The sequence below is a fragment of the Hyperoodon ampullatus genome (genome assembly GCF_949752795.1).
Source record: "Hyperoodon ampullatus genome assembly, chromosome: 13".
Taxonomy (NCBI): domain Eukaryota; kingdom Metazoa; phylum Chordata; class Mammalia; order Artiodactyla; family Ziphiidae; genus Hyperoodon; species Hyperoodon ampullatus.
In genome coordinates, this window is record NC_136926.1 from 43,184,144 (window position 1) to 43,211,799 (window position 27,656).

Genomic DNA, 27,656 nt, shown 5'->3' on the forward strand with positions numbered 1-27,656 from the left:
ATAGAGAATGGACTTGAGGACACGGGGAGGGGGAAGGGTAAGCTGGGACGAAGTGAGAGAGTGGAATGGACATATATACACTACCAAATGTAAAATAGATAGCTAGTGGGAAGCAGCCGCAGAGCACAGTGAGATCAACTCGGTGCTCTGTGTCCACCTAGAGGGGTGGGATAGGGAGGGTGGGAGGGAGACGCAAGAGGGAGGGGATATGAGGATATATGTGTACATATAGCTGATTCACTTTGTTATACAGCAGAAACTAACACACCATTGTAAAGCAATTATACTCCAATAAAGATGTTAAAAAAAAAAACTTTGATTCTACAAATATATGCTTTGCCTTCTTCCATACTGACAAAAGAAAATTAAATGCATACATACTCAATCTTAGGGAATGGCATTAATGTCAGTTGAGTCTCCAAACTCCTTCCTTATCCTGCATATGTATTCAGTAACTGAAACTTGCTAATCTTCTTTCAAATTCTCCTTAATCTGACTTCTCTTTCCATTTACACGTTCCAACTGCGTACTACCTTCATCTTCATCACCATCAATATTTACTGAGTACCTCCTACATACTGGACACCATGAATTGTCTGAATTAATCCTTCATTTAATAGTATTATAGAATAAGTATTATCTTTCTTGTACTGTAAAAATGGTCATGGTACACATCAAATGAAGGTGATACTACAGAAATAGGAATCATATTTTTCCAAAGTTTTGCATATCCTCAAACATCACTGGATATTCCATTTAAAATGCGTAGCAATATAAAATCCTCAATTCCTAGTTACACAATAGAATCACCTGAAAAGCTTTTAAAATGTGCAGCCAAGGTAAAGAAACACTAGACTATGTGATTATCCAAGCTCCTTCCAGTTCTAAAACTTTTAATTCTGTAGAAATATTTCTAGACTGTATGCCTTCAAAATGAACTACCACAATAAAAAGACTATTTTCTCCCCAAGTTTTTCCCAAAGAAAAATTAAATCAATGGATAAAAGCTTTTTTTTAATTTAAATTTTTCTCTCATAATTCTTTCTTAAATCAATGGTGCTTACTACTTCATAATATTAGCAGATGACAAAAATAAACTAACAATAACTAATACTAGCCTAAAACTTAGAAATGCAATTTCTTCAAAGTACATTTGTAGGAAGGACTTACATACACATGATATAGCCATATTTTCTACTGGTAAAATTGTTCCTAGTTCATATAATGAAAATAATTATGTCAATAGCTTATGTTGTTTCAGAAAGTAAATACCAACTCTGAAAACCAACATTCTAATGATGCCTCCAACAGTTACCAAGGTAGATAGGACCCTATATACTTCTACTAAATGGAGGCAGAATAGTGTAAATTTTGAATTATGTCAGTTTTGTACAAATGTTTGGTCTCTTTCAATGCCACCTCAGCTGTCAGGTACACTGCTTGTAAGTATGCCTGCCTATGGAATACACTCTCCAAGTGCTGATGTGTGATTTGCTGCTTTTTGGCTATGGGCTTAAAATAGAAAAAGCAAACTTGTTCAAATATGTGTGAGACTAAGAATAGTTTCTGTTACAAATACAATGCCTTTGAAATAAGAAAAGAATACCCAGGGCACAAACTAAGAAGCAAAATGCCTAAGTGTTAGTACACTGGTTTTATAAATTGTTTTTCTCCTTTTAGGTCTTTTTCCATTTATTCCTGGTTTTTTAATTCTTGATTTTCTTTCAAATAGGAGAAGTTTGTTAGATCTGGTCTTGTTCCAGATACATGAAATATTACTATAAATACATAATTCCTCTTTTGGGAGGACATTAAAAAACTTAAAAGTCGAGCATATGTATAATCATGAGCACACTACTAACCAGTTAAATAAAGTGAAAAACGCCGTTCTGGAAAACTTCAGTAAAATCACCCTAAAACATACAGCCCTTTTTCAGGGTCAAAATTTCTCAAACTACAGTTAGTAAGTAGTATATTCTATCCCTTTTGGCAGATTGGTTGTATGTATTCTACTATTCTAGTTTTCTCAAATTCACCTTTCTTCCTATTTCATCTCTAATCCAACTGCTTTCCTTCTTGCTGATTTTTCCCCTCTTTAGCCCCACTTTTATTATTGGTCCAACTCTCTGTTGTTACCCCTACTATGAGGATCTATTTATTTCTAGGCTTTCTAAAACCCCTCTTCCTTTGTTAACTTAGCTTCCCAAGCAACCTAACCTTCAAAATACCCATTTTTTAAAATGAAAATTTGATCATATATTTAAATAAAACTTTGACCAATATTAAGAAGGAAAAATTTTATTTCAAAATACACAAATGGCAATAACTATATTCTTTAGTAAAATATGATGTAAAATAGTGACTGTGTTAAATGAATCTGAAACAATGGTAGGTTTGTAATGAAATGTGTGTCTTTCCTTTGTAACGGTTCTTAACCAGGTGACGGTAAAATAACATAATATTTTCCCTGAATATAAATAGTAATAATTTTTACTGTCCTATTTCATTTGTAGGGAAAAATGTAAACTCTATAAAAAACAAATGAAAAAAATTCAGTAACAGTGTATAACTTAGCAACAGATGAGAATGGAATAGTAAATTCTGAGTTAGAGATTTTGCAGTACCTTAATGAATATCTATGGGAAGCTAAATTTTACCACATTGGCTTCTCAATAATTACTACCTCCTTGAGAAAGGGCAAGAGAAATGAGTAACTAAATCTCAAGATGTGTGGTATGACCCAACATTTTTGTGTTCTGCATAAAAGCTGGAGAGAATATGGGACACATATGAGAAACTGTAATGTTTAAGACTTTAAGACATTTCCATATATTATGAAGACAATATTTCAAATCAAGACAAACTGACAAAATCCAGAATTGCACAGTATCATAAGTCACAGAGACTTATTAGAGACTCTCAATTGGTTGGGTAGAAGGGATACAGAAGGGTTAACAGAATCACTTGAGAACACTCTGCAAACTACCCTCATTCCCCAACCACCCACGAGACTCTAATAAGACTATCTGGAGGAGAACGTCCCCTCTCCATACTCAGTGCCCTGACTTGAGAACCCCTGCGCAATGCGTTACTGTTTTGATGAGAACATGTTCACAATGTGTCACATCTTTCAGATGTACTAGAACAGGAAAAAAAAAAAAAAAAAAAAGAATCACTGAGTTATAGGCCACCATGGTGATAATAAGCTAAATTCTTTTTTTTTAACATCTTTATTGGAGTATAATTGCTTTACAATGGTGTGTTAGTTTCTGCTGTATAACAAAGTGAATCAGCTATACATATACATATATCCCCATATCCCCTCCCTCCGACGTCTCCCTCCCACCCTCCCCATCCCACCCCTCTAGGTGGTCACAAAGCACCGAGCTGATCTCCCTGTGCTATGCGGCTGCTTCCCACTAATAAGCTAAATTCTCAACCTGCCTCTTAAATCTATAGTATAGTCCCCAAACTATAAGCAGACTCATTCAACTTTTTTTTTAAACTTAACACCTGAGTACAGGAATAACGCTAGACAAGAAAGAAACACAATGATCAAGGCATTCATTTCCATAACAACACAGTAGAACAATCAAGACACTGCAGGTTGTAAAATTTAGATTCAAGCTCTTGAAAAATCTAGCCACGTCTACGCTGATACACAAACTTAAGAGCAAATGGGTCAGACTTTAATTTCTATTCCATCCTAATAGCAACATGACTTGGTATCATAATGCATGAACTGCTTTCAGTAAGGCCTGGGTTCAAATGCCATGCTAGCACTTACCAACTACAAGTCCCTAGACGCATTAATCACCCTGAGACTCAGTTTCCTCAACCACAGAATGGGACTAATATCTTAAAGAACTCTAAGGATAAAATAAAGTACTGAAAGGACCCAATACTTAGTAGTCCTTCTGCAAGTGTTTGTTCTCTCTCCAGTGAAACAGTCATATCTAAGAAGCCTCAAAAATAACTAATATTCTATGGATAGCAAAACAGAATTCTATTCCAATACTCAGGAATCACATAGGTTAACAGCAAATTAGGTCATTCAAACCCTCCACTGCGGACAACAAAAAAAGCTGGAGAAAACACTTTTAAAATATGTTTAAAGATATGGAAGAGCAGACAAAGTAGTCAGAAATGAATAGACCAAGATCCAGAAGAAAAAAAATCTAGAGACATGGCCCCAAACCTGGGGGCTACATTTGCTGTGGGCATGTTAGCCAATATAGAAAGCCAGTTGAGAATTTTCCAAAAGTGATATCAATCCACAGATTTCAAAAATCTCAACAAACACCAAGCAGGATAAATAAAAAGAAACACACACCTAGAGAGATCATAGTAAAACTACAAAAAACTCTAGACAAAGCAAAAAATCTTCAACACAGTCAAAGAAAATAGTCAAACTGCCTTCAAAATAGTAACGTTTACATTGACATTCAACTGTCAATAGATAAAAGCCAGAAAACAGTAGAATGATTAATTTAATGTGCTCACATGCCAACCTAAAATCTGTCCCTGGCAAAAACATCTTCTAAGAATGATAGTGAAGGGCTTCCCTGGTGGCGCAGTGGTTGGGAGTCCGCCTGCCGATGCAGGGGATGCGGGTTCGTGCCCCGGTCCAGGAGGATCCCACGTGCCGTGGAGCGGCTGGGCCCGTGAGCCATGGCCGATGGGCCTGCGCGTCCGGAGTCTGTGCTCCGCAACGGGAGAGGCCACAACAGTGAGAGGCCCACGTACCACAAAAAAAAAAAAAAAAAAAAAAAGACTGATAGTGAAAAGGCATTTTCAGATCACCAAAAAAACAAAAACAAACCAACAAAAAAAGACCGGAAGGTATTTATCACCACCAAACCAATGCTAAACGGAAATATTGAAATATGTTCTCTAGGGAGGAAAAAAGAAATGATCTGAGAGAAAAGGTTGTAAATGAAGGGAGGAATGAAAGGCATCAAAAACGGTAACAATGATAATCATCTTCTAATGAAGACTAACATTAAAAAAAAGTAAAAATCACTTGTGAGTAAACATCCACAGATTTAAAATGTGTAACACAATGGATAGGTCATTGAGGGAATGAATTGAAATAAAGTATCTGAGGGTCCTTGAATTGTTAACTATATAGTAACCTCTAAAATAACAGTAAGTATGTAAGTATATAATTTCCAAACTAGTGGGGAAAAAAATTTTTTTTTAATAATTATCAAGACAAAAAGAACAGAAAAATAGGAATATAAACAGATGAGACAAAACTAAAGTGCATTCTATGATGGTAGGTTTAAATTAAGATATATGAGCAATTACGTTCACTGTAAATGGATTTGTGTTTCAAGTAAATAACAAAGATTGCTGGATTGGATTTTCTAAAAAAAACATCATGCTGTTCATAAGACACATATCTCTAACACAAAGAAATGGAAAGGTAGATACACCATGCAAACGCTAAAGAAAGCTGACTCAGCTACACAAAAACTAGACAAGTAGACATTAACACCAAAAGCATAATTAGAGATAAGGAGGGATACTTCATAATGACACATTACAAAGAATCAGAAAGCTATAACATTTCTAAACATATATGCATCCACTACCGTGCCTCAAAATGTAATAAACTCGAAAGAGTTACAAGGAAAAACAGTCAATCCACAACTATACTTGGACATTTTAAACATACACCTCTCAGTAACTGATAGAACAAACACACAAATGAAACTTCACAAAGTTAAAAAAAAAATCAGTAAGGCTATGCAGAAGATTCAAACAAGATTAACACACTTGAACTAGTGAACATATACAGGACTCTGCACTCAGGGGCTAAAGAATACATGGAACATTTGTAAAAACAGACCATGTGCTGGATCATAAAACAAATCTCAAAGAATTCCCAAGAACTGAAATCATACAAAGTGTTACCTACCCACGATGCAATGAAGTCAGAAATCATTAAGAAAAAGAAAACAATAAAATCTCCCTATGTTTGCAAACTAAGAAATATATTTATCAACCCATGTAAAAAGAAGAAATAACAATGGAAATTATAAAATATTTGGAACTGAATAAATATGAATATACTACATAACAGAACTAATTAGACAGAAATTTACACCCTTCAAATGCATGTATTAGTATGGAAGGATTAAAACTGATGAAGAAGGCATTCATCTTAAAACTCAGAAAAAGGGGTTTCCCTGGTGGCGCAGTGGTTGAGAGTCTGCCTGCCGATGCAGGAGACATGGGTTCGTGCCCCGGTCCGGGAGGATCCCACATGCCGCGGAGCAGCTGGGCCCGTGAGCCATGGCCACTGAGCCTGCGCGTCCAGAGCCTGTACTCTGCAACGGGAGAGGCCACAGCAGTGAGAGGCCCGCGAACCGCAAAAAAAAAAAAAAATTAAAAAAATTAAAAACTCAGAAAAAGGACAGCAAAATACACTGAAGGAAAATAAAATGAAATAATAAAGATGAGATCAGAAATTAATCATATCCAAAAACATACAAAAGAGTAATGGTCACAAAGTCTGCTTCTCAAGATTCTTTTAGGGAATCCAAAAGGTCACAACTATTTCCGTAATAATATTAAGTTGACGTTTGCCTTTTAGGCTATGTTGATATTTACAACATCATGGTGCAAAAGCAAAAGTGGATGTCACTGATGGAGCCTTGGCATATATAAAGGTATCAAACTCTACTGTAAATCATCGTACTATTGACTGCCCCAGGCTAGCAGTTAAAGAAAGAAAAAGTCATTTTCACTTAAGAATGTCCTTGATGAAGCAGTAAAAATTATTCATTTATTAAATTCTCCATGTCAGTTAAATATTGTGTGTGACAAAATGTGAAAATAATAAACATATCTGCTGCAAATCAAAGTAAAATGAAAACACTTTTGTGATTGTGCTGCTTGCTGATTTAGGCACTGTTTTCATGGGACACCAATTTTACTTAAAACAACATCTAGGGCTTCCCTGGTGGTGCAGTGGTTGAGAGTCCGCCTGCCGATGCAGGGGACACGGGTTCATGCCCTGGTCCAGGAAGATCCCACATGCCGGGGAGTGGCTGGGCCCCTGAACCATGGCTGCCAAGCCTGCGTGTCCGGAGTCTGTGCTCCACAACGGGAGAGGCCACAGCAGTGAGAGGCCCACATACCGGGGGGGAAAAAAAAAAAAAGAATAATATCTAGACAAATTATACTTATCCAGGCTTGGGTATCTGGCAGACATTTCCTCAAAACTGAACACTGTGAGCCTGGAAAACAACTGATGGCATTTTCTGTGAATGATCAGATTTGACTTTTCAAGGAAGAATTGGGAATTTGGCAAACTTATATTTACTGTCTTGAGCTTGACAACATCCCAGTACTTAAGAGACCTTTCTGATTAGATTGGTGGTGATTTCAACAAATCGCCAATTTTTTGGTATCATATAATGAAATATATCAGTATTTGGAAAAGGTGCATAACTAAGTGAACTTATTATTTTCCAAATGACCAAAGAATGATGTTATGAAATCACACATGAGTAAAAGATCCATACAGAATGCAAGACAGACCAATGAATTTAATGTACCAGAGTAAGAAAAATGTACTGATATAATTTCAGATTCCATACTGCAACTAACCTTTAAAAAACACTTGCTGAGATCTGCTATACTATCACAGATTATCCACAACCTAAAAAGGCTAAAAATATTCTTCCCTTTTCAAATTTCACATCTGTGTGGGACTGGATTTTCTCCTACTTCAACCAAAACATATGTTAGATTGAATCCAGAAGTAGATATGAGAATACAGATGTTTCCTATTAAGCCAGTTAAAAGAAATTTGCAAAATTATTAAACAGTGTCATTTAACTCACTAAATTTGTTTTCAAAGATAGTTATTTTTCCTTTAAAGAATGTTACTTATATTAACACACAATGGGTTTACTGTTGTTCATTTTAAATGAATATTAGCATAATAAGTAAAATATAATCAATAATATCAGTGTATATAACTGACATGAAACTCCTCAGAGTGCTCAGTAATGTTTAAGTATAATATAATGGGGTTCTGTGAACAAAAAGTTTGAGAAATGCTGCAACAGAGAAAGATCAAAGTCAAAAACTGATGCTTTAAAAAGACTAAAAGAAGAAAATACAATAAATACTTGGCAACAGTGATCAAAAAATTTTTTTAACGAGGAGACACAAATAAACCACATTAAGAATAAAATAAACTATCACTATAGATCCCACAAACATTAGAAAAAAGAGATTATTTCACAAACTTTGTGTCAATACATTTGAAAATTTGGATAAAATGTTAAAAAGCACAATTTACCAAAATAGCTATCTCATAAGATATAGAAATGTATAAACTGTCCTATAACCATAAAGAAATTGAGTCAGTAAATAAAAGCCTCACAAAGAAAACTTCAGATCCAGATGGCTTTTCTAAAGAATTATACCAATCATTTAGGAAATGGCTATACTCTGCAAATTCTTCCAGATAAGAAAAAGTGGGAAAATTCTGCAGGTCATTTTATGAAGCCAGCATAACCTCAAAATAAAAAACAGACAAAGGCATTATAAGAAAAGAAAATTAAAAGTTAATGACACTCATGAACAGCCATAAAAATCTTGATCAAAAATTTAACAAACTGAATACAGCAATTTTTTAAAAAAGACCATGACCAAGTGGGTCATGAAAAGGTAGGTTAATTACAAAAACCCAAGACTGACTGAGCATTGAGAAGTAAATCAATGTAATTCACAACATTAACAGATTAAAGAAAAAACTATGATCACCTCATTAGATGTAATAAAAGTGTTTAATAAAATTTAACATCCATTCAAAAACTACTAGCACAACAGAAACGAAAGGGAACTTCCTTAATCTGATAAAAGGTATCCACAAAAAAAACTACAGCAAGCATCATACATAATGGTCAAACAGTGAAAGCTTTCCCTTTGTGATCAGGAACAAGATTAAGATGTCCTCTATCACCACTTCTATTCAGGAATGTACTGGAGGTCCTAGCCAGAGAAGTAAGGCAAGAGAAAGAAATAAAAGGTATAAGGACTGGCAAGAAAAAACAAAACTCATTATTCACAAATATGTTCGTGAATATAGAAAAGTGGAAGTATCTACAGAAAAATTGTTAGAAGTAAGAGTTGAACAAGGCTGTGAGATTCAAAATCAATTGCGTTTCTATGTAAACTGCAATCACAGTTACAAAATAAAACTTAAAAAACAATGATTCCATTTCAAATTGCCTCAAAAATACGAGGTACTTAGCAATAAATCCAATGAGAGATGTGTAAATCTCTCTGCAGGAGAGAGATGTGTAAATTTCCTTTGCAGGAAAATCACAAAACTTTATTGACAGATAGTAAAGGACTAAATAAATCAAAATACATGCAATGATCATGATTTGAAAGACTCAGTATTGTAGAGACATCAATTCTCCCCAAACTGATTTATAGTCAAGTTCACCTCAATGAAAATCACAAGCGGATTATGTTGGACATGCTGATGTTTAAGTGTATATGGAAATGCAAAGGACCAGTACACAAGATATTCCTGAAAAAAATAAGGAATATAAGGAATAAGTAAAGAACTTCTCTAATATACATCAAGACTTACTGGACTATGACAACTGTGACAAGATGGTGGAATTTATAAAAACTGGCCAATGGAACAGAATAGAGAGATTAGACACAGACCCGCACATATATGGACACTTGATATATAATATCAAGTGGCATGACAAAATGGAGAAAAGATATTTTGTTTTATTTTTCCAACAGATAATGCTGGGAGAGAATTATCTACCTGGTAACAAATGAAATCAAATCTATTGCTCATACTAGCTGGTAATGAAGTCCATGGCAAAAATCACATTAACATTCTTTCAGATTCAAAACTAAATTTATTCATTATATATCCCTAGTGAGATATATCTAAGGACAAGCATATTATTGTTAGCGGCAATCTTGGTATTGTTATATTGAAATTATGTTACATATATAGTAGTATAAAGCAAACAAGTGACTATAATAATGTCATTGAGGTATCAAGATTTTGAGAGTAAGACAGAAGAGATACTAATACATAAAATCAAATCTGGGTAAAAAAAACTTTTCCTGAAGTGGCAATATCACTAATTTAATATTTTCTTTCTTTTTAAAAAGCATGTTTACTACCTCTGTCTGCTGAAAATGCCAAGAAAAAATGGAAACTCAGTAATAATGAATGCCCCAAACATCCAAATTGTGGTTTCTAAATACCAATTCCCATAGGAAAAAGGCTGGTTGGAAAAACAGTTGGGGCAGAATAGTTCTGGGACAGAAAATATAATCAGTCTGATCTCTCTCACAAATTCTGAAGCGAAGAAGCTATACAATACCAAAATCATGTCAGAAGGACACAGGAGCCAAATGAAGGGGTGCCCACTGACCACAGGTGAGAAAACTTGAGTATCACAAAGAATGACTCAATGGATTTAAACACATTAAAAATATAAAAATGTGTAAGTTCAGATAATTAAAAAAAGACAAAATCCTTGGTCGTATTTCGCAGGTTGCTGCTAGAGACCAACTTGTTACTACAAAAATTGATAAAGGAATAGAATCAAGCCTTTATCATGATTTTCCTATAGGAACTCTCTATTTCAGGATAACCAAATATTTGATGAAAGGAAATTTTCCTTTTTAAAAGAAGTACAATGCAGGAGGAACTGTAAGATTAGAAACTCATTGTTCTTAGATCCCAAAATGAAACAACGAACCTGGTCAACAAGCACCAATGACTGCTAAAACCACTAACTGAAAGATAGATGGGGAACTTTATAATGGACTGATCAGACCGGTACCAACTGTGTGCACTGATCAATCCTGACATCACTAAAAACAGGACAACAAAATATGTCCCTGCTAATGAGATACAACAGGCAACACAAACACGGTGCCACCAATGAAATAACATAAAACTAAACCTAATTCTAATGGAGCCTCTCAATCTATAAATTATCAGTTTAGAGGAAACAGAGATGAGATGGAGGAACACGTTAAGTTAAAGAACCACAAGGATACAATCAGCCAAATCCAAAATGTGAGAAATTCTGCAAAATATATGACCCAGTTTCTTCAACAAATAAATGGAGAATAAAAAATATAAACTGATACAGATTTAAAAAAACTTAAGACACAGATCAACAAATGCAACAGGTGGACCCTGTTTGGATTCTGTGGCAAACAATCATTAAGACATTTGAGTTTTTTAGATAATTGGTGAAAAGTGAAAACATCCTGGGTATTATAAGACATTAAGAGATTCTGGTTAATTTTGTGGTGTGGGATAACAGTCCTTATCTGCCAGAGATGCATATTAAATTATGTATAAGATGGCTGGGGATCTGCTTTAAAATATTACAGATTTGTTCCTAAATAATTTGTGCAATTACATACATACATACATACATACATACATACATACATAAATAAATAAATAGGTGGGTTAGTGAATAGATGGATGGATATAACTTCCTCAGTCAGGGAATCAATTCCAGGTGAATTAATTCAAATTAAATATGAAGGCAAAATAATAAAGCTTATAGATCATATAGGAGAATATCTTCATGTTCTCAGAAGAGGGCAGGATTTGCTAAACAAAACTCAGAATCACCAAACAAAAATGTGTTATTCTGTAAAGAACTCTATAAAAATTATCTACTTCACACTATTTTAAAGGTACTTACTGCTGGTAAAAGAGACTGCATGTTTTGATTAGAATCTGCTATTGTAGCAAGGTAGACCAGGTTTGTATGCAGCATCTGTTGATACCTATTAAAACAAAACAAATATCAATATTAAAAAATAATTTTCTTCCTATCTGCTTACATATTATACAAACAGCATTTTATTTCTCAAGTTTAATGAGCGATTTCTGTTACCTGAACATCAACAGCACTTCAATTTTTCCTAGTTCCTCTGCAAAATAATTCCAAATAAGTATGTTCAAAGACAATAATAAACACGGAGCTCTTACCATGTGCTAGATATTGCTATAGTTGTTTTACATACTCAAACATCCGATTTAATCATCAAACCAACACTACGAGGTGAAGATTCTTATTTTCTCCATTTCACAGATGAAGAAATTGAGGTTTAGAAAGGTTAATAACTTGTACAAGATTGTACAGCGTAGTAAATGGAATAACTGAGACAGGTACTGGCTCCACACATATAACATATGCAAAGAGATCTAGAATGAAGGAATCAACAAAACTGATATGCTTATCCCCTTCCCTCTGCCATTTTCGTGTTGCCAAAAACCTCAAAGCCAAGTACAGTCAACACGCTCTGCTAAAATGTCAGAAAGGAGGTGGAAACCACACATTTTTTCCCTTCTCATTCCTGCAGCAGTGACCAACAATTTATGCCTGCTGTGGTTATGCTGCCCATCTATCACGATGTATAGAGAGGACAATAAAGAGGCATCTCCAATTACAAAAAAAAAGAAAAAAGTTATATGTTAAAGCACCAGGATGGAGGAAATAATAGGACACCAACACCAACAACACTGCAAATTAACTTTAAAAAATAAAGCAAATTCTCATTATCAGAGTCAAGTGGTTAAACATGTTTATTGTGATCTTACTTATCTATGAATTAGTTTTGCTAAGCCACTCTTCATAATTTAAAAAATTAACTCAGATAAAACCAGACTGAAATTAGTAGTGATTCAATTACTAGTGCTGGTAAACCCACAAAATAATACAAACGTAAAACGTGCATCAAATTAAGCTTTCAGAATTTCACTTACTAATACTATACAAATTAAAATAATGAAAATAAGTCAAAAGAACTTTATTCAGCTAAATAAAGTCTTCTAATACGGATCCCAAATGAAGTAATTTTCTAAAACAGACACCGTTAAGAGGAATCCTAGTAAATTCTTCGCTGCATTATTTTTATCCTGCTGGAAAAACTGGTTTCACTACTGTTTTCTTATTAGGGAGGAAAAAACTTACTTTTCACTGAACTTAAAATTTCTTCACCAACAAGATCATGCTTTTGTAGTTTGCTTGTTTTTTTTTTTTTGCGGTACGCGGGCCTCTCACTGTTGTGGCCTCTCCCATTGCGGAGCACAGGCTCCGGACGCACAGGCTCAGCGGCCATGGCTCACGGGTCCAGCCGCTCCGCGGCATGTGGGATCTTCCCGGATCGGGGCACGAACCCGTGTCCCCTGCATCGGCAGGCGGACTCTCAACCACTGCGCCACCAGGGAAGCCCTGCTTGTTTGTTTTTTTATAAATTTATTGAGATATAACTGATATATATAAAGAACTTCACGTATTTAATGTGTACAATTTGATGAGTTTGGACATACACGAACACCAGTGAAGACATCACCACCATGGAGGTAACAGATATATCCAACACTTCCCAAGGTTTCCTTGTTTCCTTGTTTTTGTTTTTTTGTTGTTGTTTAAAAACAAGTCTAAGTTCTTAATGCTCCTCTTCACATATACACTATGTTGCTCAATCAGACATGATATATTGTTATAGGGATCCTTAAACAAACAATGACCAAGAATTATTATTCTGCACTGAATTATTCATAATGGTTAATTATGTCATTGAAATTCTTCAAACAGCACTAACAGGCACCACTAGCTGGAACTACTTCATTATTCCATAGACATCTTGAATGGAATTTAAGATACAGGATTCTACAATCTTGCCATTTTAAAAAAACCAACCAGCCATTTTTAATTAGAACATGTAACCCTTTTCAAAGGCTGCTCTTTAAAGTTTTTCTTTTCTTCTGAATATTAGTATGGCTCGATCACATGTACTCAGATATGAGATTTGCTGACTGCCCTATCAAAAATAAAAACACCAACTTTACTCAGAGACTATGGCTTACTCATGACCCTTTAAGAAAAATTCTAGTCATGCTTATTGGTCCTCGGTAAGCCAGTGTTAAAATACTATTTAGGGGCTTCCCTGGTGGCGCAGTGGTTGAGAGTCCGCCGGCCGATGCAGGGGACACGGGTTCGTGCCCCGGTCCCCGCAGAGCAGCTGGGCCCATGAGCCATGGCCACTGAGCCTGTGCGTCTGGAGGCTGTGCTCCGCAACGGGAGAGGCCACAACAGTGAGAGGCCCGTGTACCGCAAAAAAAAAAAAAAAAAAATACTGTTTAATCTGCCATACACTTCAGGCCTTATTTATAAAATAATGGCAGGGACTTCCCTGGTGGCACAGTGGTTAAAAATCCGCTGCCAATGCGGGGAACATGGGTTCGAGCCCTGGTCCAGGAAGATCCCACATGCCGTGGAGCAACTAAGCCCCTGTGCCACAACTACTGAGGCTGCACTCTAGAGCCCACGAGCCATAACTACTGAGTCCGCGTGCTACAACTACTGAAGCCCGCATGCCTAGAGCCCGTGCTCCACAACAAGAGAAGCCACCGCAATAAGAAGCACGTGCACTGCAACAAAAAGTAGCCCTCGCTCGCCGCAACTAGAGAAAGCCCACGCACAGCAATGAAGACCCAACACAGACAAAAATAAATAAATTTATTTTTAAAAAAAATAACAAAATAAAATAATGGCAGTGAGGGTAGATCTCTAAAGTCCTTGTGGTTCTAAATATCTATAAATACAGCAACTTTTATGAAATACTTTAAAGACATTTCCCCAACTATCAAACCTCAATTTTTAATCTTGAGATAATCTCAAACTTACAGTTTCAAGAAGAGTATGAAGAACTCCCAAATATTTTTCTCCCACGCTCCCCAATTGTCAGCATCTTACATCTGTCTTATACTATCTCTAAACACCTACACCAACATACATGTGCATGCAATGACACACTTTTTTTCCAAAACCATGGAGAGTCAGTTACTGGCATAATACCCCATTACTCCTAACATTTCAGTGTCAATTTCCAAAAAACAAGGACATTCCCCTATATAACTACAATACAACCATCATAACAAGGAAATGAATACTGATACAATATTACCATCGAATCCACAGAAACCAGTCAAATTTCTACAATTGTCCCAGTAGCCCCAAATCTTTTTACCTAATGTAAGGGGGTAAGTAAAAATGATCATTTTTAATGGGTCTTTCGTAACTTCAGTAGGTTTTCTTTTTGTAAAAACTGCATTCTTTTTACAGCACTCATCAAATAAGCTTATTGTAAGATTCTACAAATATTAAAGAAACATTTTCCTGAGAAACTTTTTTAAATTCTATAAATACTATTAATTTGTCACTGAAGCAGTTTTTATATGCTTATTATTTCTAAAATAGTATACATTAATAAAAGAAAACAGAGTATGTAAGCAAAGGGAAGATATAAAATATATTCAACATTTTATATTTCATGATGGTAACTTCCTCATAAATACTGGAAGATACTTCCAGATACCCTTAATTATTAACCTATCAAATGAGAGGCAGTTCACTTCCCAAAGATTCCACTAAGAGCCACTACATGAATTACCTCGAATAAAGTAAAATAACCACCATTAAATTTATTGATATAATTACAAAATGAATCCAAAAAAGTCAGATTTCATTTTGAAAAAGAAACTTTTACTTAGAAGCTATGAACAGTGTATTTTTAGGTCAACAGAAATACAATTTATAGAATAAAAGTTAACTTCCTAACTAGAGATTTAAAACTAAATTCATTTACACTATGATGAACAAAAATTTTTCACTTGAGAACTGTTTATAACACACTCTGAAATAGGTGCACTCACCCTGAAATACAAAAAATAAGGGCTGATTTAAGCAAATACATGGGATGATTTAGAAAATGCTCAAACCAAACACCACAAGAGAGCAATAATATATTCTTATATATAAGTTGTCAGAATTTAAAGGGAAGAGGATCTGGGCATATGAGCTCTAAAAGTGATTCACTGACTTATATGAGTGTGCGTGTGAGTGTGTGTGTGTGTGTGTGTGTGTGTGTGTGTAGATAAGGGTAGAGTAATATATCCAAAGATGTTACCAGTGAAAAATCTTTGGGTGGTGAGAATATGGTGTTCGTTCTCTAAATTTTAAATATCTGTGTTTTCTAATTTTCTACAATGCCTATACTGCTTTCATAAAAATAAAGTTACTTTCGATTTTAAAAAAACACTGCTTCAGGCAGTTATCACATCTTAAGGAACTGTTTAATTAAAATTGAACTTGGGCTTCCCTGGTGGCGCAGTGGTTGAGAATCTGCCTGCCAATGCAGGGGACACGGGTTCGAGCCCTGATCTGGGACGATCCCACATTCCACAGAGCAACTGGGCCCGTGAGCCACAACTACTGAGCCTGCGTGTCTGGAGCCTGTGCTCCGCAACAAGAGAGGCCACGACAATGAGAGGCCCGCACACCGCAATGAAGAGTGGCCCCCGCTCGCCGCAACTAGAGAAAGCCCTTGCACAGAGACCCAACACAGCCAAAAATATAAATAAATAAAATTGAACTATCAATTCCCAGATGGCTATCATTGATGTTTCTCTTTATTTTCCTTTCACTTCTCCTATGAGAAACAAGAACATTTATTAATGTTGAGAGGAGAAATTTTTTTCTTCACTCACAAACCAATTCTGACAACTTGAGAAAGAAAGAGTGTATGAAGAACTCTAAGAATGAAATTAAATACAACAGAAAGGGTAGAATTTAAGATTCTACCTAAATCAATTTAAGCCCCATTTATACATATATGTGAGCAAATGAGGTCTATGCCAATAGGCAGAGAAGGGGAAATGATCACATTCACAAAAAAGCTAAGACTGTAAAGAATAAGACAGTATAAACTTTTGCCGACAAGTTGGAAAAGTGGGTTCTACATCTGAACGTGTCTTATCCCTGTCACGTACTGCTAGGGCCTATAGGAAATTGAACCAGTCCTATGCCCGTGGCTTTACCTGGCATTTTAAAACGCCACAGGTGTGGTGATCATTTTGTAACATATAGAAATGTCAAATCACTATGTTGTGCACCAGCAACTATCATAGTGATGTAGGTCAGTTATACTTCAAAAACAAATGGACAGGGACTTCCCTGGCCGTCCTGCAGTTAAGACTCAGCGCTTCCACCACAGGGGGCGTGGGTTCGATCCCTGGTCAGGAAACTAAGATCCCACATGCTACACAGTGCAGCCCCCCAAAAAGAATAACAGAATAACAAAAACAGACAGACAAACTCACAGAAAAAGCGATCAGATTTGTGGTTACCAGCGGTGGGGGGGGCGGGGAAGAGGAGGAGCTGGATAAAGGTAGTAAAAAGAAGAAAAAAGCCGTAAGTGAAAATAATTATTCTAATCAGTGCCTCTCAGTTGTTATCATTCCATGGCTGACTTGAGGTAGTGATCTCCTAACCACTGATGATTATCCACAGTTGTAATTTCTTCCTTTTTTTTTTTTTTTTGGCAGTACGCGGGCCTCTCACTGCTGTGGCCTCTACCGTTGCGGAGCACAGGCTCCAGACGCGCAGGCTTAGCGGCCATGGCTCACGGGCCCAGCCGCTCTGCGGCATGTGGGATCTTCCCGGACCGGGGCATGAACCCGTGTCCCCTGCATTGGCAGGCGGACTCTCAACCACTGCGCCACCAGGGAAGCCCACACAGTTGTAATTTCTTAAAAGAAATTTTCACATATAAACAGACAAGATTCATCAAAGAAAGTATACATAAAAGAAGTGGCAATGGTTACATAAAATGCAAAATGCACAAGTGATTAGAAATTAAGATATCCTAGCATCCAGATCTTAATTTCTAAATATTATTCTCCAAAAAAAGAACTAGGCCTTGGAGAAATGATTCTAGACTGGGGCAGAAAAACGTACAAGAGGAGCCTGGAACATTCTGTCATACAAGAAATTTTTTAAATGCTCAAAAAATAATAGAGACAAGTCAAGAAGCCAGCATGAGAGGCTCCCAGTGGCCAACATCTGGGACAGTTTGAAAAATAAAATAAATAAATAATAGACTAACAAATTAAAACCCAGAGAATACAGTAAGAAACCATAAGTTCATTCAGATATAAATCAATGAATGAATGAATGGGACAGGGGCTGGGAAATTTGTTCCTTACAGTAGGATTCCAAACAACTGTAGAAGGAAAGATGGGTTCAGTCACCTTTTGGCAACTGCCACAGTAATAACTGTTTTAGTCAAGAATCACTGGTGGATGTTAAAATGAATGTGTGGAAATAGGCTATGAAACAGGGTTATGCGTGTCTCAAGGTATCTCCCCAACACATACACAGAAATAACAAAGAAAGAAACAGTAACTTTACAGTTGAGATCCTGGCAGGCACCACCTTAACAAAGTAGCCAAAGTTATCATGAATATTGGGACAAACAGCTATCACACGGCTACTGAGGATGCACTGAGAAGGACGCAACATCATGTCTGTGGTACTCCTGCCAAAAGTGTATAACATGAGTCTAATCAAGGAGAAACACCAGTCAACCCAAAATGAGGGACATATAACACAACAGTTGGTCTGTACTCTTCAACAATGTCAACATCATGAAAGATAACAGAAAAATTGAAGGACAGTTCCAGATTAAAGTATTCTGAAGACACACGCCTAAATATAACATCGGATCCTGCACTGGATCATGGAACTGAAAAAATACACTAACGGGACAATTGGCAAAATTTTTGCAAGGTCTGAAAATTTGATAACAGTATTTAATCACTGGAGCACCAGGGAAGTCCCTGTATTCTTGATTTTAACAATTAGACTCTAAGAATTTGTGCTTGTTTTTATGAAATACACATGGATGTTATAAAGATAAGAGAGAATCATGCCTGCAACTTTTTTTTTTTTTTTGCGGTATGCGGGCCGCTCACTGCTGTGGCCTCTCACGTTGCGGAGCACAGGCTCTGGACACGCAGGCTCAGCGGCCATGGCTCAGGGGCCCAGCCGCTCCGCGGCATGTGGGATCCTCCCAGACCGGGGCACGAACCCGCGTCCCCTGCATCGGCAGGCAGACTCTCAACCACTGAACCAACAGGGAAGCCCCGCCTGCAACTTTTTTCTCAAATATTTCAGAAAAACGACATGGGGAAGAAGTGAATGACATGGCGGACTAATATGTTAACATTTGAGGCATTTCAGTGAAGGGCATACAGCAATTTCTTCTACTATCTTTGAAACTTTTTTATAAGAGTGAAATTATTTAAAAATAAAAAGTTTTAGAAAGAGATACCACTTTTCACCAACCAGATGTGTAAAAAACTTTTAAAAGATGGCCAGTATCCGTTGCTGGAAGATATGGTTGAAAACCAGGACTCTGAAACCTAGTGGGAGGAAAGCAAACCAATACAATCTCTTTGCAGGGTAATTTGGAGATTTAGAACAGTCTTTGACCCAGCCATTCCACTTAGAAAACCCTAATCTATGAAAACTAAAATATCTGTCTAAATGGGTTTATATAAATGTGAGCACATATTTGTAAATGCACAGAAAAATGTTTTGAAAGATAGGTACTAAACCATTGTAAGTAATTACCTCTGTGGAGAGAAGAGAGATATAAGAGTGAGAAGTAAAAAAGCGACTTTTATCCCTACAAACTTTATGGTTTATAAGTTTCTTAATTCAAAAACAATTTTAAACAAAGGGGAAAGAGACAAAGTCATGGAGAGGGACTCAAAACTAGGTGAAGAGTTAATCGGATGATAGCAGGCGACCAGCACAGCATGAAAGCCACGCAGAGAAAGAGCCAGGGTTGCTGAAAAAATCTTCCTGAGAGCAGACCAATGAGATCTCTAGGAAAGATACATATGTCCCAAAACAATGGTGAGAGTAAAATATTCAGAGCTGAGTTGTCCAATACGGTAGCCACTAGACACACTGAACTTGTGGCTAGTACAAAATGACGTGTTAGCAGGGTAAGATGCACAATGGATTTCGAAGACTTATGAAACAAAAGAACGAAAATAACTCATTAGTATTTTTACACTGATTACATATTGAAGAGATATTATCTTAGAAATAGTAAGTTAAATAAAATATATTATAAAAATTAATTTCATATGTTTCTTTTTACTGGTTTAATGTGCCTACTAGCAAATGTAGAATTACTTATGTGGCTCCCAATACATTCCTACTGACAGTGTTGTTCTAGAGACTTTTGATAAAATATTCAATTTCTTCCACTATACCAGATTCTATTAGGGGATACCGTTTACTTCAGACACATCATCACTTCAAAGTAAGAAGTTTGGTTCTTATGAGTGGTAATCAATTCTGTACTAGACAAAAACTTTGCATTCTCAACCACATACAGCTGACCTTTGAACACAGTGGTAGGAGGGACTGAGCCCGGCGCAGTTGAAAATCTGAGTATAACTCTACAGTCTGCCCCCAGTATCCATGGTTCCACATCCATATATTCAACCAACCGCAGATCATGTAGCACTGCAGTACATCTTTACTGAAAAAAATCCACATGGAAGTGCACCTGTGTAGTTTAAACCCATGTTGTTCAAGAGTCAACTGTACATGGATGTAACTAAATACCTTATAAATGTGAAGATCTAACTTTTCCACAAATCAGACTATGCAAATTTGAAGTCATTATTTTATAATGCAGGATAAGAAGTATTAGGAAAACACTGATATCCACTCCATCCCAAAGAACAAAATTTTTTTATAAAAAATCAAGAAAAGTCACACAAAAAATTGTACACGAATGTTCACAGCAGCATTATTCATCATAGTCAAGAATTGGAACCAACCCAAACAACATCACTGATGAATAAATAAAATGTGGTATAGCCATGGAAGATTATTCAGCAATAAAAAGGAAGGAAATACTGATACAAGCTTCAACCTGGATGAATCTTGAAAACACTATGCTAAGGGAAAGAAGTCAGTCAAAAAAAAACATGTATTGGGCTTCCCTGGTGGCGCAGTGGTTGAGAGTCCGCCTGCCGATGCAGGGGACACGGGTTCGTGCCCCGGTCCAGGAAGATCCCACATGCCGCAGAGCGGCTGGACCCGTGAGCCATGGCCGCTGAGCCTGTGCGTCCGGAGCCTGTGCTCCGCAATGGGAAAGGCCACAACAGTGAGAGGCCCACATACCGCAAAAAAAAAAAAAAAAAAACCATGTATTGAATGAATCCATTAATATGAAGTGTCCACAATAATCTACACAAACAGAAAACAAATTAGTGGTTAACAGGGGATGTGGGATTGGGAGGTGAGAACGGGGAGTGACTGCTAATGGGATACGGTTTCTTTGGGAATGATGAAAATGTTCTAAAATTGATTAAAGTAATAGTACAACTCTATGAATATACTAAAAACCACTGAATTGTACACTTTAAAATAGGTGAATTATATGGTATGTGAATTATATCTCAATAAAGCTGTTCTTAAAAAGAAAAGTAAAAAATTAACCAACATAGAAAAACAAATACAAAAAAAATTCATATCAATCTTACTGAGAACACTCTGAGGTCTTTCCTTTATTCTGATAGTCCATTATACACTGAATAAGATGGTTATTTTCATCCAACATCTGAAATGAAATGAGAAAAAGATTACTGTAAATCTAGTGCAACAATTAATAAAAAATTCAGATTTCTAGAAACATTTATCTCTACAGGAACTGAATCCACACAGGTCTTTTTTTATACATACTATATAGCTCAGCACAAAAGATCTTATTTTATACCTTTGGAATGTTATCACGTTTAATCAACATTTTTTAATTTTTTTTTTTTGGCAGTGACGCCCGGCTTGCATGATCTTATTCCCTGACCAGGGATCGAACCCGCGCCCCCTGCAGTGGAAGCGTAGACTCTTAACCATTGGACCACCAGGGAATTCCCTAATATTTCTATTTCACTTATTCTCCCTCTGAAGCTCAGCACAGAAAATTTGGAGTTTCTTTTCTGTTCAAACATTTAATTACCTCTACTATCTGAAACAGAAGTTTTAGCCTACTAAGACTAAAAGTTAAGAGGGAATTCCCTGATGGTCCAGTGGTTAGGACTCCTGAGCTTCCACTGCAGAGAGCACGGGTTCAATCCCTGGCAGGGGAACTAAGAGCCCCCAGGCCGCGGGGTACAGCCACAAAACACAAACAAAAAAGACTAAAAGTTAAGAGTCCAAGTTGGCTTTGCATCATTGTAATGCTTTGTCTAAGTGAAAAAAAAAATCTGTCTTTATCCAGAATAAGCTCATGAAAACTTCAGCTCAGGAGGCTTAAGGAGACAGCTGGCTAGTTTCCAAGTTTTATACAGCATGGTTTTGTGATTCTCCAAATATGCAATTATCAATTACAATAATTTCTAGGTAAGTACTGTAATATTTATCGCAGACTCTATGAGCCTACCTTATAATTTAATTGTCCCAAAAGTTTAAAAATAAGAAGCATATCAATTTATCATACTCTCATCTTATAACAATTCAAAGCAAAACTAGCTTTAAGGGTTAAATAATTCATCTAAGCAAAGTGGCACTGAGGAAAAAGCACTGATGTAGCAATTAAAAGGCCAGTTAGTTTTAGTGCCAGCTTTGCTACCCTGTGCAAACCACTTAAGATTTCAGGGTCTCAGATTTATCAAGTGACAGGAGTAGATGTTCCTCCTAAAACTGCGCCACCCTTCCAGGATTCAACGGAAGCATGAAGTATAATACCATAACCACTTTCCCATTAATTTAGTTAATGTAATTCTTTTAACTAAGCACAAAAACCCATTGAAGAGTATGACTTTTCTGCATATGACTCATATGCAGAAAAAAATACTGTGCATATGATTCATATCGCTGGAAAAAAATATTAACATGCCCTTCTAAAAAATGTAGTTTTCTTCTTAATCATCAGATGCCAAAAAAATTGTCTTTAAAATGTGTTAATACAATCTCCAACCTAACGATTTCACAACCTATCTTCTCGGATTCTTCAACCTAATAAACTTCACCATTAGAATATTTGTCTCATACCTAACATCAATCCCTCACACTATAGAATGAGGCACTTAATTTGGAATCCTTTTTCTCTCCTCAGCTGAGGATGAAAACTTTAACTGATCAGCATCTCCTGAATTAATCACCCATGATAAGTATCTTTAGATGTATGTAAGAAAAATTCTTTACAGAAAAGAAAAACTCAGAATTTTTCTACAGGCCAAAAATAAAAAGCGAAGCCTTCCAGAAACACGTTTTGCCTATGTGTACTTGGAGCTGTTTGCCAGGCCGCAGACTTACCCCAGTACGCTACACGAAAAGCACTGCATTTTCAGGCACTGCTAAGCCGGTTTGTTCATAAAAATAAAGCAACAGTTGGGCAAATGTCAAATGCCACACTACAAAGAACCTGAGAGTCAACAGAAGCCAATTAACATAATCTATCGGGAGTACGATGGTATCCTGAGTGGTACTAGAAGATGACTTCTCTTCAATTTTCACCTTTGTTCCGGTGCATAAAACAAAACCGAAATATTTAAGGTAAACTGCAAAATTTTCCAAGTAACTTTTCAAAGTCTGGTTAACCAGAACTCAGAACGCTGCCTTGCTCATAGGCAACAAGGGGTAGAGAATAAAGAACCTTTGTGTCCCCAACTGGCAAGTAACAGCAACGACAGCACAGCTCCCTATGTATTTATCACTACTTCTGCAATTGGTCACGAGAATCAGACTGTCTCCACTGCTCGACTGTAAGCTCTGTGAAGGCAAGAACCATGTTCACCACTGCAGCCTCGGCGCCTGCAGTAGGCGCTCAATGAGTATTCGCTGCAGCTGTAAAGAGGTAAGGGATGGATCCGGAAGGGAGGAGGGACTCCGAGAGAACCCCGAAATCCAGAGGGTTCTCCCTCGCCCACCCCTGAGCCTCGACTAAGGTTCCCTGCCGCGTCCCCCAAGTTCTGGTGAGAGCTCCCCAACTCGGCCGGAGTTTGCAGCTCTGCGCGGGGAGAGAGCAACGCTCCGGTTTCCCCTCGGCCCCCCGGCGACCCTAGGTGGGGTCTGCACTGAGCCGCCTCGGCGCGCGGGGCGGGGCGACGCCAAAGTAACTCCGGAGCGACGCGCGGGGCCGCGGGGGGCGCGGGCCGCGGAAAACAGCCCTTCCCCGCGCGGCCGCCACCGCCGGGTGCACGCGCCCCGCCGCGCGAACGCCGCCCCATCCCTAGAGAAATCGGGCGCCAGTTGCTCGGGCTTTTGTGCCTGTAGAAAGGAGCCCAAACGCGCGCAGAACTCCTCGAGAGAACCGGTTCGCCCCCTTCCGCCACCCACTCGGGCGCAGCCCGCGGCTCGGGTTCCCACACCCACCCGCCTCCCAGCAGGCCCGCCTCCGCCCCCAGCCCGGCCGACTCCCGGCCCGGCCCCCGGGTCCCTCCCAAACGCGGGCCGGGCCTGGCATCTCCGACCCCGCGCGGTTTCACCTTCTGAATCGCAGCGGGAGTGATCTCCCCCTTGCCGCGCTGCCTTGGGGCCGCGAACGCCACGGACATGTTGCCGCCGTCACCACTATCGGCAAGTCCCAAGCGCTCCGGGTGAACGGCAAACTGGGGGAAAGACGCCGGTCTCTCGGGCCGAACCACGTCGAGAACGCGGGGAGGGGGGATGCTCCAGCGCCCGACGGGCAGCCGGCCGGCCCAGCCTGGACGGGGAACTCTGGCCCGTACTAGTCCAGTTTCTGCGTGGTACTTTGGGACCAAAGCCCCGGTAGAACTTCCCTGCTCTTGATCGCCCACTCGTTCCTCCACCTTTCCTTCCCCGCCACCCCCCGGGCCTCTGCGCTTGTGGTAGGGCCGCGCCCCAGCCCTCCCTCCGTTTCAGCGATTCAGGAAATGGTCCCGCCGCCGCGGGAGAGGGAGCGGCTAGGGCAGCCCCTGTCACAGGAAATGCGAGCGCCCGAGCCGGCCCGCCCCTTTCGCGCGGGGTCGCTTTCCTCCCGCTCCGCGCAGTGGAGCGTCCCTCCGGCTGCGTTTCGGCGCTCTGCTGTAGACCGCGTTTAGTTTTTCCAACTTCATCTTTACCTCCTCCGGGGAAGAAGTGGCCTCCCCGAGCTGTCCGGGTACCCCGGAGATGGGAGGAGGGAGGTCAGGACCCGGGAGTTCGTGCCAACCCGTGGGGCATCTGCCAAGATGAGGCAGAGTTGCGAGGACGAGGAGAACGCGGATTCGCTGGTTTGAATGGCTCGGCTACGCCCCGAGTGCGCACCTCCGAGTCCACGGTCTCGCGCGCACACACAGTCTTTCTTAACACTTGGAAAGTAAGCGCGACCCAAAATCGGGAAACGAAGGCTGTGTCCTGCACTCGGGAGCGGTCGGCCAAGTTGGCTGGAAAGGCCACAGTTGAAGAGTTCACCTCTTAGGATAAACCCTTGTCAGAAATGTGGGTCGATTTCATCTGACTTGCATCTTCGGAACTAACTTTTGAAATAGGGCTCCCTTGCTCTTTTCTTTTGCAATATTTAGTGGCTTGTAAATTAGGCCCAAGCTACCAGGCTTCCAATCAGTGTGAGGCAAAAAGCCATAGCTTTCAAATTTTGTAAGGGACACGGGCAAATGTGTTTAATGTGTTGGTGTGGGGTTTACTACTATGGTGTAAATTTAGACTTCCATGTAACACAAAGGAAAAGTTTAAAAGTGTCACCCAACATTAATGAGGCTCAAAAATCAATCCCTCTGTTTATGTATAAACTAAATCAGAAAAAATAAAGGAAATTTTCATATTTTAAAATTTATGTTTCAAATAAATGCTCTTCACAAAAAGGTCATGAGTTTCATTCATTCAGCAAATGTGGGTGCATTTTATGTGCTAGGCACCTAGGCACCTAGGATACAGCTGTGATAGAGTTGGGAGACCAGAAACAAGTAAACGAATATGTACGTACGTAAAAGTACTAACAGGGACTTCCCTGGGGGTCCAGTAGTGAGGATTCTGCCCTTCCACTGCAAGGGGCACGGGTTCTATTCCTGGTTGGGGAAATAAGATCCCACATGCCACATGGCACAGCTAAAAAAAAAAGTACTAAGAAAGACTAGCAAACAGGGGACTGAGAGAGTGACAGAGGCACCCGTGTGAGTTAGGGTGGGAAATCCCCTCGGTTATATTTAAGCTGAGGCCTAAAGGATGAAAAGCCTCAAGCCATCCTAAGAATAAAAGTAAGATGATTTGTACTCCTACAAATAGTAGTTACTCTTAGGAATTCAATTGTCTTTCACTACCCTAAGCCTTGACAAAAATACTCTGGTATATTTGGACATAATGTAACACATCAATTTAGAAAACCTACTGAATTCAGAACAGAAACGAAATCCATCACTAAGCCTTTCAAGATGAAAGCCTGGCTGCCATCATCTTGTCTTGATGTTTACACAAACGTGCCTTAGTAGTTAAGAACAATATTTCAGTAGGAGAAATGAAACATACTCTTTCTGCTCCAGTTCTGTCTGCTAGGCAGATAGCACAGAAATTTTAGAAGAATGACATGAACCAGTAGGAACACTGTCTGAATTACTATATCCCAGAAAAAAAAAAATGTGCCAAGGGGACTCCTATTCCAAGGAGGTACCCAGAGATGGGTACGTTTTTTGTCTAAATTACAGTTTCCCAACAGCAGGAAAGGAAATCAACTGAGAATGGGTAAGAGATCTGCTTAAGGTGTTTATTCCTTCAGAGTAGCACGCTAGAGTCTAGGGCACCCCAAACCTCTAGGCATGGACCACAGTTTTCTCTGATACCATGTGTGCCATAAAAATACCAGTATTTTCTATGTGTCCATCACATGAAATCAGAGGGGTAGTACTGGTGTAAAGATCCATCCAAAAATACAAATGATCTCCCCAGGAGAAGACACTTTTTTTTTTTTTTTGAGAAGACACTTTTTAAAAGGTACTTTATCTTACTCTTAAGCGTCCATTGTAAACCAATCAATCAGCTTGACCTGGAAAAGTGGAAAATTCAGAAAGTGATAAGGAACGTTGTAGCCTGGAAGAACTTTCTTAGAATTTTGGAGTCTTTGAACCTGTAAAAACCCTGAGTTAGAAAAAAGATAGAAGCATCTAGTAAATCCTGTCTCACTTCGCCATTAAGAGAGAGGAATCCCAAGGTACAGATTGAGTGGTAGCAGAGCTGGAAAGAAAAGAATAGAGTCCCCAGCATTTAGTTAAGGAGAAAACAGAGAATGAATACGGGCAGTTGGCCCAAGTTTGAGAAATGACTCTGGGAACTTAAAAATGAGCTACCCAGGCAACCATCTCCCCAACCAGAAAAATCAGTCCCATTATTTAAATTGTTCTTCGATTGAGACATCTGAAAAAGGAATTGAGATCACATAATGAAGATGTGAAAGGTTTTTTAGAATATACAATAGCTCAGAGTAAATAAAATAATCTGGATGAACAATTAAGTGTTGATTATTCACCCTAATGAATGTAGGTACAAACCAAAAAAAGGTAATAAGGAAATTATCCATGCTTTATTTTCAAATATGCTTCAATTTTTTATTTGTTTTACATGAATCTGTATTCCTTAAATGTATTTCACTGAAGTGATAGCTTGAAGTGCTGTAGGAATATGCTCAATATTTAGTGAAACTATATTATCATGGCATTAAAATTACCTTAATCCACAAAAAAAATCATGAATTTGCAGATAATTGAGATTACTTTCATACAAACATTTCTTTAA

The 27,656-nt window shown here is 38.4% G+C and overlaps 1 protein-coding gene across 1 annotated transcript in view; it reads right to left on the reverse strand.

The window, feature by feature from the left end:
• The window catches only part of SS18 (SS18 subunit of BAF chromatin remodeling complex), a gene marked incomplete at its 5' end in the record, with an annotated part of 76,129 nt that extends 51,660 nt beyond the window's left edge, over positions 1 to 24,469 (reverse strand). The window contains 3 exons of the mRNA XM_079717243.1: positions 11,739 to 11,823; positions 21,458 to 21,534; positions 24,401 to 24,469. Coding sequence (XP_079573369.1) covers positions 11,739 to 11,823; positions 21,458 to 21,534; positions 24,401 to 24,469 — 231 coding nt within the window. The remainder of the gene's footprint in view (positions 1 to 11,738; positions 11,824 to 21,457; positions 21,535 to 24,400) is intronic.
• Between the last annotated feature and the right edge of the window lie 3,187 nt (positions 24,470 to 27,656).